General features: G+C 40.8%; 1 protein-coding gene across 1 annotated transcript; it reads right to left on the reverse strand.

Moving 5' to 3' along the window:
- Positions 1–262: 262 nt before the first annotated feature.
- LOC306898548 (E3 ubiquitin-protein ligase MARCHF4-like) lies at positions 263–12,423 on the reverse strand (the record flags this gene model as incomplete). The annotated part of the gene is made up of 4 exons (XM_079464113.1): positions 263–699; positions 2,056–2,248; positions 2,332–2,487; positions 12,091–12,423. The coding sequence occupies 4 exons, from the start codon at positions 12,421–12,423 to the stop codon at positions 263–265; spliced, it is 1,119 nt and encodes a 372-aa protein (XP_079320239.1).
- Positions 12,424–13,496: the final 1,073 nt, after the last annotated feature.

The raw sequence follows: 13,496 nt of genomic DNA on the forward strand, positions 1-13,496 counted from the left end.
TTTCAAACACAGATGACGATAGAAAGGCAAAAGGTACGGATTTCAGCCGAAAGAGCTTTCCTTCTGTGAACTGTTCCTTTAAATGCATTCTTTGTAATAGTCAAATCCATCTTTGCATCCATTTGCTATCAATGGATTGTAAAACTGTATTTTGAGTATGTGTCAGCATTGGTCATTCTCATCTCGGCGTCGTAGAAAAGAGTTAAAGCGCTGTGCTTGTCGTCTCTTTGTGACGTCCCATCGTAAGGCCTCCGGTGGGTGTTCAGACAGTGGTCACTCTCATAACCAGTTCTCTAGGTTTGATGGTGTTACTGGGACTGTTGGCGGGCGGTCCGCGCGGCTCGTGCGCTCGTAAGTGACTCAGTAAATGCAGGAGGCTATATGGAGAGTGTTGGTCAGGCAGAGCCGCCCCGTCGTTGTCGGTCGGGTAAGAACCAGTGGAGTCCTGCAGGGTCACGTCGGTGTTCGTGATGGTGTCGGTCGGCGTCTCCGCCGCGGCCATCAGAGAAGATGGAGACGGGGATATTTCCTCTCCGGTTTGCTCTCTCTGGGGAAGCTGCGATCCGCTCAATTCCTCAGTCTTTTTTGTCTCCTCACTGTCTCTCTTCTTGTCGTAATTCAGAACTTTCCACTGTTGGTTGACGGCCTGCCATCGATGGAATATTCGGAAGACGGAGGGTCCCTCGTGGACAATTAAAGCTGCGGGGAAATTCATGTGCAAAATTAAATAAGTTCTGACATAAACACAGCTATAGTAATATACAGTTTTCATGATTTCCCCTCGTGTTTGTGTTTCTATTTATTCTATTTATATTTTATTCTTCATAACTCTAATATCTTGAGTATCAATTAATCTACAATGTATTGCACGTCTAGTGCGCTATCTTGAAATGCTGTCTACGTAGGCAGCTCACTTAGTTTTGGTACAGAGCCAAAGTCTGCTGCTGATGAATTTGTTTTATATACGCCGCTAGGACAAAGACAAACAAATTGATTTATACATCCTTCATTGATTTCTCCGCCTTTTCCTTCAATTCTGTTTACGCCGATATGCGTGTGCATGCGAGGTTGGGCGTGTGTTTTCAATACGAGGATTTGCGTTTGGTAGAGAACACGGGGAATTCAAAGGCTCATTTTTAATGTCGTGTATTTCCTGTCTCATTCATGTGAGTTTCTGTTTGATTCATGAATTATTGATTTGATATTTGAATCTGTTGCTCTTGATGGGAGTTTGTGTTGTCTTTAGTTTGAGACAGGAGGGCATTTTGTTGTTACGTTTGTTTTGTGAATAAGTACAGTTCATCTCACATCAAGCGTTAATGCCACAATATGGAATAATAATAAATCACTTGCACAGTGTGATATATTTCATGCAGTTGTGTACAAACATCATCCCGAATGTTCCCAAGAATGTGCAAATCCAGAGAAATTCATATTTAAACTAATGTCCCGTCCCTTTTCTGTTGTTCTGTTATTATGGATCACGATTACTCTTACCTAAAAAAGCGTGAACGTAGTTTACTTTATAAACGACGACTGTATGACTGTTTTAAACACGTAAGACAGTTAGCATTACGCTACCAAATCAATTGACAAAGTCCGATATCGTTCGCGGGCTTACATAGCATTACATGCCACGTTTCTTTCAAAGCTAATTCATCACGATTTCATAAATCATGTACCGTTCATCCATTTCTCCAGACGCTCTCTCGAAACTCATCTTAAGACTATAAAAGACTCCATAATTTCTTTCATGCGTCTAACCTAAACTTTTTTTATAAAGTCAGTGTGTATGAGAGATGAGGGATTTGATATCAGGGGAGGAAGTGTAATATAACAAATACAGTGTGAGAGTTCAGATGAGGTTTATATCCTCAGTGTTTCTGTGTTTCGTTGTACTGAATGATTTATTTCACACTTCATGAAACTGTAGAAATATCTGTCAACTGCAGGAATTCTCACAGGGACGGTCAATGTGACCGAAACCTTCTCTCCGATGCATCATTTGAAACTAAACTGAATGACGCTCAAGGTGAACTTTGAGTCCACACGTACCGATGCAGACGATGTCCATAAAGCCGTACATCCCGTAACAGATCTGAAACAGTAGGTCCTGTCGTTGCCATTTGGCTGACGGGCTGAGAGAAGACCACACCAGCCACGAGATACTGGCGATCAGAAACAATGAACCCAAGATAGCTGCTGCGATCTGAACCTTCTCTATGACCGTGAGAGAAATAGCTTGCCACTAGAGAGAGAGAGAGAAGAGCATGTATTTCAGGAATACAATCATTTCTATTGATTCTTCGTCATTAAGCGATGATGTTTTACCTGCAGTGGGTTCTTGGTGCTGATGGCGATGACGTGATACTTATAGTAACACAGTTCACAGGTCCATGATCCTCTCTCGCTGATCCATTTGATCAGACACGGCTGATGGGTGCTGCGGACCGACCCGCTACATCGACACGGGCTCAACAGCTCACCCTGCACACACACACACACACACACGGGCTGTGACATCACACTAACACAGCATGAGGTCAGCACACATGGGACACAGATGATTCAGAGATCAGAAACCTCTGTTCAGAATCACCTGTGTTTGCTTCTCTCTTCTTTGTAAAATCTTCTCTCTTTTAAATTGTGTTATGTGCGCAGTTTACAGTTTAACATTTCAAAAGGAACAGGGCGTCTCTATTGAAGACTGTTTATCAGATGTTGGATCTTCAGGAAGCCTCAAACCCACATGAATAAAAACACTTTTAAAATTTAAAATCAATATGTTGTGTTGTTTCATCGTTGGGTCAAAAATGAACAAACCCCACAGCCGGGTTATAAATGAACCTATCATGGGTTGTTTTAACATCATTCTGTGTAAATTTAACCCAACCTTTGGGTTTGTCCATATTTGACCCAATGATGGCTTGAAATAACAATATTTTTGAGGGGTGTTCCTTAGTATACTTTTAAACTATTTACAATATTAAACTAGTCAATTGTGTTTTAATACCGACGGCACATTGTTAACGTTAAAAGACGTTCTTCACAGCGATGCCACAGAGGAATCATTTCTGTCTCCGAATCGGACGCACAAAGTGACCCAAAGTTAACTTCTGCTCTGTGTTTGCTTATAACAAATGAATAAATGACTAAATAAATCAATAAAGAATTTATTTTATATTTCATTTATTTTAATTAAATTTATAATTATAAATATTTTATTATGCTTTATATAGTTATTGTAAGTATATTACTTTCACTAATATTTATTACATATTTCGCACGAAACCGAAACGTTGTATTAACTAATAAATATTTGTGCAAGTACTGGTACTGTGCGGGATCTCATCCGTTTGTCAGTGTTGTTCCTACGCACCTATCGGTCTTCAGGTGTGCTGATTTTGTGTTTATTCAAAGTTTGAGTTTTTTCAAAGTGAGTTTTGTGTACGAGAAGCTCGGGTCGGCAGTGTTAAACGGACGCGTATCGATGTCGTGCTTGCGAAGCGTAGCTGAAGAACAGACACATGAACAGGTCCAGCTCAACAATGTCCCTCAATGTTTCATGCTTCCTGACCACAAAACACACGTCTGACGACAGACGTTTCACATGTTGTCAGGTCTGAGAACACTGCTCGTGTTATTGCTCAGCAGAAGCTCATTTATACTTTAAAGTGGCCGTACCTCAGACAGTTTCTGTATATCTCATGTTAATCTTGAGTATTTACAGAATAGTATCGCATCCTTCAAATATCCGCAGAGCCTTTAGTTTGATCACATTTATAAAAGACAGATACAGCTGTACGATCATTTCCGAAAACATGTGACGCGTGTGGGGCGGATCTAAAGCTCGTGCGCACACATTGCCAAGAAAACACATTCACAAATTCACAGGTCTTAGATGTCGGGGGCGGCACGCTGAACCGTGCTCGTGATCGGCACCGGGGATTGCAACTGTTTCCCATGAACAAGGACTTCCCAGTAGGCGAGTCCGCGTCGATTAAGTCCCTGACCTTTGTGCAAACCGCCCATCGCTACTACCAAGCGGATGGTTTAGTGAGGTCCTCGGTTCGGGCTCGCCGGGGATCCTCGTGGGCTCTGGCTGAGTGACGAGAAGATGATCGAACTTGACTATCTAGAGGAAGTTAACTCACTTACGACACGTGGTTCATGTCCGACATCTTTTAACGCTGGGACCGCCGCTCCATCTATCAGTTTCAAACGATCTCCAAATCCAGCGTTATATCCACCGTTTATATACCATTGTTATATCACAGCTGAACTTTGCGAACCTCTCTCTCTCTCCTGCCCACGCTCTCCAATAATTGTCCAATAAGGGACCAGGAAAAGCTGTTACGTTATGAATTTTCATGTTGGAAAAAAACTTTCCGGAACCTGTACGAACACTGGAGGAGTGTTTCGAGCACAGAAATACTACGTCATACGTCCAACTAGTGTGTTGACAAGTTGACCATGTTTAGCCCGTGAAGACAACTCGTTTAACATTATAAAGAAGTCAGAATGCATGACACACCGTGAAAATACTGACATACAGTCAACTTCATGAGAAAGGGAGGTCTTTGACTTTAAATGACAAGCAACAGTCTGAAGACTCGTTAATATCTCAATCATTTCTCATAGATATCAATTAGATTCAATGGAGAGCAAATGGAAAAGTCTCATCTTTCACTCTTTGTGAAAAAGAGTCAGAAATCTCACAAAGTTTGAGAAGAGACGTCAACAATGTGTCAAACTGAGCTCAGGTTTGTCTCGTCTGCAATTAAAACTCAATATTATTGAAGATCTCAATATGAACTCAAACATTTCTCATCACATTTACTCAAATCCAGACTGATTTACACCTCCATACTTTTCATTTGTTTCACCAGTTACAATCTCATTTGTCCCTCTTTTATTTCTCATTTTTAGGAGAAACGTGAGACTAAATTGATACTTAAATGAGACACAAGTGAGAACCTTTCAGTAGGTCTCTCATATATTGTCTCTAGTAAATCATATTGGTGTCTAGGAGTTATAAAGAAATCCTGTTATATTTTCTTTCCCTCTGGACTGAATACGACGGTAAAAGCCGCCTGAAACTCAGCTGATCAGCACTATTGCGTAAACACGACCCCTGATTCTCCTTCAGCCGAGAGGAGCAGTCGCACCGTCACAGCATCAGAGGAAATAGAAAGGGAGGGTTGGTACCCGTCTGCAGATGGACATAGTGGGAGTGAGTTGGCCGGACAGTATGAGGAGACCAGGAACAGCCAATGGGATGAAAGCGGCACAGGAGGCGACGGGGAGCGCGTCCAAACCTGCAGCCTAATCCACCTCCCAGTTCTCAGGACAGAAATATGAGTCTCATTACAACTGTGACAATCTGTTTCTCTTACTCCACGATCACACCGATCCACGCTGTTTCCAGAGCTCACTTCTGTACAAACATGGGTTCAGTGTTTCTGTAGTTCACAGGAGGTTTGATTTATAGGGAACACGAGAACTGATCAAACGTGGAGATTGCATGCACTCCAACTCACTTTGGATCAAATGTTAATTTAAGCCTAAAAGCATTCTACACGTAACGACGGCAACATGTGTAGTGTATACAGAAGTAAAGAAGTTGTTGATTCACAATAAGTACACTTCAAGTTGCACAGTAGGCCTACATTCTAACACCGTGTCCACACCGGATGCGGCACGATGCCGTGTGTCGCGCTGCGTCCGGTGTAGAAACGGTGTTAGTATACTTCACGTAGGAAGAATGCTCATATCAAGTGTATTTAAATACTGGTACATTGGCATACTTTTTTATTTATAAACTGTTACGGTTTTCTAAAAAATGGAACGGTTACAAACTGAATTTTCGGCACGGTTGTCTAACCGTACGCACTGAATCGTGCTTATCGAATGCGTGCAGAGACTTAGTTCAGTCTCTTGTGATACTTAAGGCAGCGCGTGATGCGTTTGTGTTTTTCATTCTAAAGATTTCCGTTAGCAAATTCATGGAAAATGAAACCATTTACGTACCGGCTGGTCCAGATCGGCACGGAGTGGATCGATTAAGCAACGAGAACGTTTCGGCGTGATGGTGTAAAAGCGTTCGAAGTGAATTTATATGTACACTGATACTAAAATGTAGATTAAAAGTGTAAAGTGTACGTTCTCATTTTTTTTGTTTAAAAGAAGTATACTAATATTATAGTTTTTTTTTATGCTGTGTGCAAAAACTTTAGCAAATAACACCAAAAATTTAGTAAATCCTAATTTATTGCAGTGTAGTACATTGATATATTGACTCACTGATATACTTCATTTTTATACTTTATATACTTCATATTTGTACTACATAAATGAACTTAAAAACAAACTTGAACTATGCACAACAACTATACATAATAAAATGAACTTGAAGTACTTATATTATATTAAGACCCGTCAGGTCTTAAAGGTGTTCGGCTTCCTTTCCGGTGGGCATCAGGTGGATGTATGTCACAATTCTTATGTTGGCAGGGGATTGTCCATTCTAGGTACAGAGCTAAAGTACATCAGTCAGATTGGCAGTCCCCCGTAAAACTGTGTGAAGCGTCTGCCGTTCTGAATTATGAATAAGTATGACTCAGAAATAGATCAAATCTGAGCAATGACGGAGGATGGAGACGGGGGTCTCACAGAGACACTTGAAGAAGGAGAGAAGACGTGTCACTCAGTTAGCTGGCCTGATTAAATATGGGCACGCGGCTATTTCAAGACAGATGAAGACACACCACACGGAGGACTACCAAAGAAACAAGACATTCAAATATACGCCAGAGAGACAATTTTTAACCGCTCGAAAGCTTTTCATTTTTTTACATTTTTAAAAGCATCATACCTGTGCTTTTGTAGTGATGTTGTTTGGAGTTATTGAATAATATTGAAAGATCGTCAGAATGAAAATTAAAACATTAAAATATTTATACGTATTAATGCATGTTTAATTTGAAATAAATTGTTATACTATAACCAAACACAGACCGAAAGTTAACTTCAGGCCAGGCGCGTGCGTCCGATGAAACAGTCTATACTTCAAGCATACTACAGTATACTATACTTTTTTAAAGAATACTATCAAGAGACAAGCATCAGAATAAGTATAGTATGCTTAGTAGAGTAAAAGTAGCCTTTACGTTCTTATTTGAAGTTTAATAGATGAAGCACGTTTCTTACGTTAAGTTTTTTATGTGTAATGATACGATCAAATTTCTACCTCTGTCTTGTAAGAAGCTTTAAGATTCTGCTACTTTTACGAACTACTTCTGCTTTCCAGCCGCATCTGTGCCGCACTAAAGAGGCCAAATGAATTGAATCTGTGATAAATAAGGGAATATGTGCTGGGAGAGGATCATCCTTTGACTCTTAATGATACACAAATGTCCTGCACAACAAAAGACAGCCTGAAGCAATTCTGAAAACCATTTTCCGTCGCTGGTTTGCTGGAGGGACACTGAGTATTCAGACCTCTATTCAATGTGATGTGAATTTAATGTGGCAGAGAAGTGGCGTGTAGACCTGAGCGAGCGAGAGAGAGAGAGAGAGAGAGAGAGAGAGAGAGAGAGAGAGAGAGAGAGACTGTCTAGCATGTCTGATGCTTTATCCGCTTTAGCCATTAAAGAGAAAGAGAAAGTGTGGAAGGCATTTGATTTGTAATAAATGTAACTTACTGAAGTCGGCCTCCAAATGTACTGAGCAAAAATGAAAGTGTTGAATGAATCTTTCTCACTTATTACAAATGATCTCTGTGTCAGTGGGAATATTTCGCTGGTTTTTCTCGCCTTTTTGTGATGAGCAGCTTTGGTCATGAATTCACTCTCGGTCTCTTATTCGACATGAAACTGCACCGGTCACACATTCATGAATTTGTTTCCTACATTTTCAATTAAGTGGCTTGATATTCACCACATGGACTTCTGGAGAGAGGTAACACTCAAGATGTATGAGTAAGCACAGACGTTTTATTAAACAGATGATTTTATTCAACAGTAGTGGCCAAAAGTGATGTCCAGCTTTGGAACATTGACGTCTTTGCCCTTTCATTCAAATATGGCATTAAAGATGTAATAAAAATGTATCTGTATGTGTTGAGGGTGTAAATCAAAGCTCAGCTTTCATAAGAATTAAAGCGGTTTGGCAAAAAAATACATCACAAGAGCCAACCCAGTCTCAAGGCAGTTCGTGGTTCTCGATATACATACCACGTGTGTATAGTAATGTATATGTTTATAACCGGATACCAGAGAAAGGTACCGCTAAAATACCCTAAAATTACAGGCGCAAAGTCTAATTTTGCTAAAGCAAACGCATTGTACGAGATGGCGAAGCAACGATAAAAGTCCCCCCCAGACGCCACAAGAACCAGATTGCGTTGATAAATATGTTTACGGATAAAAGATACTGGGTGTTAAAATACATTAGATTTGGCTTTCCGACAAATAGTTTTGTCCGATAAACACCTAAAAGGTGTCCTGTTGAGGTTATAAGTCCTCTTAATGTCAAAACTATGTCGAACTAACAGAACCTTAACTCTGAGAAACCCCGAGACTGTTTCTTCAGTAACGGTTTGAAGACATATTAAATGTACATTCAAGTTTCTTGCGACCATATTTAATACTATTTTAAAAGCGCCTTAAGGTTCTCCGGATGAAATCCCAAACATGTCTTTTATTTCTCCAGTCCGTAGTGAAATCCTGGCCTGTCGTTCTCTCACACGCGGTGAACACTCCACAAAGCTTCATCTGAAATGTCTCTGTCTGCTGGCGGTGTAGAACAAAGACTGAAGTGAAGGTCCTCTGGTGCAAAAGCGTGTGTGTGTGTGTGTGTGTGTGTGTGTGTGTGTGTGTGTGTGTGCGTGCGTGCGTGCGTGTGCGTGTGGCCTTATTTTTATATCCCGGTAGGGACCTAAACCTGAATGCACACCAACACATGGGGACTCAAGTCACGTTGGGGACCAAAATTGAGGACCCCATGGGAATAAAAACATATCAATCGTAGAGAACAATCTTTTTTAACAAAATATTTTGGTTTAAATATAAAATCACTACACCTATGGACTGTCCAAAGATAATAAGCCAGATATGTGCATGTGTGCGCTTGCCCTGCTCTCTCTCTCTTTGACGGAAATGTACATTAAATTCTAAAGGTATAGTCTTCTACAGAACGCAAAAGAAGATATTTTGAAGAATGTTATTGACCAAACAACACTGAACCCCATTGACTTCCATTGAATGAACACAAATCCACCAACACGTTTCTCTAAATATCTTCCACTGAAGAAAGACTCACAGACAGATTCACAACCACGTGAGAGAGAATAAATGACGACAGATTTGATTGATTTCTGAGTGAACTGTCCCTTTAACTCATGTCATCAATCGCACACACCTTGCTGTGTGAATCCACAAGTCAAGACTCTAAGAACGACACAATCTCATGGCAAAACTCTTTTACACGTATGAGTTCTTTCAGTCTCACTTGTAGGTTTTAGTCTGATCTGCTTTCGGTCGGTCGCGGGTTTAGAGGCGTGTTTTGTATACTTTACATCCAACATTCATACGTACAAAAGCCGACTCATAAAATAGTGTATTCCTGTGAGATCACGTTGAGAAGACATCTGAAAGATACAGAACCACTGAATTACTGAGTGATGTGACTCAATGTTACTGTTTCAACAGCATCTGCCACCCTCTCAGTGAACCAGGGCCTGTCGAATCAGCAGAAAACAAGAATGAATCAGCCCGAGAGGTTTCAAGACGGAGAATACAACTCATACGGGCCTTCATTTCAAACCAGCTGTGTCTGCAAGACATCAGTTCAACTTCATCTCATCACACAAAAGAGAAGATTCGATCGCTCACTGACTGAAACAATTGTGTGCCATCATTCCCTTGGGTCTTACACATATAATTCTGTACTTTACACTTAAAGTCAAGGTTTTTTAAAGAGATCAGACTGTCTGCTGTAGGCTAACAATCTCATGACTGGATGAACACAACGACTGAGTTCAAATCTCAACTGAAGATGTGAGCATCTGGTAGTAAAAACACTGAAGAGGGACTTCTCTGAATTATAAACCGGGTATATAAGATACACACACGCCACTTTCTTTATCATTTGAGTCTTGAATTGTCGAGTACGGAAGGAATATTTTCAACGTTATTGCCGAGAAAACAGATACACACGATTTGGGGCAAGTTGTCACAGTGAGACGATTCGTTTTCAGCGAAATTACATTTACATTTAGTCATTTAGCAGACGCTTTTATCCAAAGGGACTAAATTAAAAGGTATTTAAAAAAGATCACATCATTATTGCAGACAGATGTTGTGACATAAAATCATAGTTATAAAGGGAGACCGGGGCTAGTTGTCACATAGGGCTATATCAAAAACGTTCGTTATTTGAAATGCTACAGTAAAAAAGATTTTATTGTCCAATAATGTTAAATACATAAAATACACTGTAAACATTTTTTGCTGTAGTTAGGCAGTTAGTTTCCGGTAACTTACTGTAGATTTATTTTTATCTAATTTACAGTTTGTTAAAAGATAGATGAATATTAAACATTAAACAAGTCTTTATCCTTACAGAAAAAAACGATAATGCCAAGCAGAAATCCACATAAACCTTTTTCTAATTTAGGTTCCCAGAATGCTTTGCATGAAGCTGTAATTTTATAGTTTCTTTCTCTAAGGATAAAGACTTGTTAACGTTAATGAGCATTTATCTTTGAACAAACTGATGCCAGTACTACTGTAATTTCTACATATTTTTTACTGTGTACTGTATGTGAAAATCTTTATAATATTCCACCAGAACACATATGTAGAGTAAAATATCATTTTTATCAAATTAACTACTGTAAGATTTACAATGAAAAACAGTAAAAGGATGTTCCCATAAATGAGTGTTTTATGTTACATTTTATGTTGATACGTGTTATTTAAGGGTCATCAATACACAAAACTCTGCTATAATGCAAACAATTTTGTCATCGTATATCTGTCAGTTTTAAACGGCACATATTTCCTAAACAACTTTTTTTAACAGTGTCTCTTTAAAGCAAACACGGGTCAGTGCAGATGTCGATTGTTAACGTAATTTTATAGAATGAATGAATGAAATATCGCATTTATCCCCCGACCTACATTTGTGGGATTGGACTTTAGTGACAACTAGTCCAAGTCTCTAGAAATATTCAAGAAATTTTATGTTTTGGCATTGCACCGACCAACCCTCTCAGGATGATGGTAATGGATCTCTCTCTGCTCACGTTACCTTCACATCTCAGGTAACACACGAGCTACTTTGACTCGCTTTGTTTGCTGTGGTTCTTGCCCCAGTTTTTCATTTACTGTGACTTGGCACTACCTCCCGCGTATCACTCAAACAAGTGTGAAATAAACATCTTTCTGTTGTAAATGCTGGTGAATCACCTTCCCTTTGGGTGATGATGCTGCGGCGGTATTTCAAGCTGAAAGCGATTTGCATATGTACATGAATCATTCATGAGCTCTGCTCGGAGCCACAGTTTTCCTCCTAAAACAACAAGCTTTAAGAAAGGTAAATACTCCAGTGGCAAATGAAAGGGTGAGACCTTACAATGATGGGGTTCATTAGAAAAATAAAGGTTCTCTGACTTCTCCTTAAAGAAGCTCAAGATCAAAAACGATGTTCGCGGCGTTGGGTCCTTTAGGAAAAAGGTTAATTCACGTTACATTTTGTTTCATAGTTTTAGGTCAACTACTTGTTTCTGGATTGCTTTGAGCAGCGCAACGTTTTAAACTTTGTGGAACTTAAATGGTTCTCTTGGTTGTATTTAGTGTTTTTTCGTGAAAGTGATATGGAATACAAAGTCAAAGTCAGAGCGAGCGAACACATGTTTCTAGTTAGGTTCATCTCAGTATCCAAAGAAGAGCAGAAATCTAAATGCTTAGAAAAGCAACCATGGTTCTGACAAGCATCTTCAATCTTGTTTTTATGTTTATGCCACATTCTAACATTTTTGTTGTTGTGTAAATCGGTCACATTTGATGCTGCGTGCTTGTTTAATACCTGTTCCGGCCCTTGAAAGCATATCCTACATACAGGAGTGCCTTCAGCATAACTGATGAAGGAGAATCTGTCATCCCTGCGGTCCTTTAAGAACTCATCCGCCACGGCACCTGTCCACCCCGACCCGTCTGCAGGTACCTCTGGCCCTATGGCGTCCTCTGTGGACGGGGTACTCCAGTTTCGAAGCCGGTGGGCACGTAGGCTATTGTTATTATGTGAGGCATAAGGAGCGATTCTGGCCGTTTGTCCGCTCATGGGGCTCGTATTAGCCTGTGGCCGGAGCAGAAACACCTTTAGGTCACTGAATAAAACGCAACAGCGGCTTTTCAGCATGCCGTGACCCCCCAGTTCAACCAAGTAGGAAAAAGTAGTCCAGAATTCTGGATTTGTGCGCCGAAGTTTTGGGGCCCCTTTTAGTCTCGATTGAAGAATGAATGCATGAAGGCCATGGTATTCCACAAACTTGTCGGCCCTTCAACACAAACTTGTCGGCCCTTCAAGTGCACGCTTCAGTCAAATGCCGTGTCCTCATTTAGCTTCCAATTCAATTATTCTCAGTGGGTTCATCAAACATTCATCCCAGAGGTTAGAAAGGTCAGCAAACAGGTGTCGAAAGCCATACGATTATTCAAGACATCAATGCATCCCTGTTGAGTTTGTCATCGGGCACCTGTTCTCCTAAATATAAAGACGAGACCGAATGCTTGCAAGTCGCATGTCACACGAGTCCTGAAGCTTCTGCATTACTTGAAATCATTCTCCATGCGGTTCACCTTTAGATTCTGTAGAGCTTCTGCAGGTATGAAGAGCTCCTGCACCTAAAGGTTAAAGCGCTGCCTCAGGCGAAAGCGTGCAATGGCAATTCCAAACATATCTGCAGGTGTTTCTGCCGTCGGTTGGTTTTTTGATCCGTTATTCTGCTGCGGTTCTAGTGAATGTGCTCTCTCAGTGCCGCGTGTTCGATCTGCGGATGCGTCCGGGCTGTCAGACGCTGCGCATCGTCTACGCGTCGAGTTGCGTGATCCCTCGGGATAATTCATCAGGGAGACATGATCCACGCAGCCGCGAGACCCCTTCCCTCCACATCCACGAGAGCCCGGCGGACGGTGTCGGATGCGGCGCTTTCAGCACTCCGCTTCCCGGGACAGCTCCCAAGCAGAACACGTCACGCGGCGCGAAGGGATGCAGGAGGAGGGACCGCATGATGATGATGATGAGGATGATGAGGATGATGGGCAACTTCACTTCTCGTGATTTTAGTCTGAGTTTCCCTTCGCGTCACTTCAGTCGATGTGTTGTTTGATCGCGATGCATTCGGAAGATGCTTTTGTCAATGTGTGTACCAAACTTCTAAACCTAATTCTTGAAATAGTGTACCTTATGTATACATTATATGTGCGTGTAAA

Source organism: Barbatula barbatula (assembly GCF_947034865.1).
Source record: "Barbatula barbatula genome assembly, chromosome: 9".
NCBI lineage: Eukaryota > Metazoa > Chordata > Actinopteri > Cypriniformes > Nemacheilidae > Barbatula > Barbatula barbatula.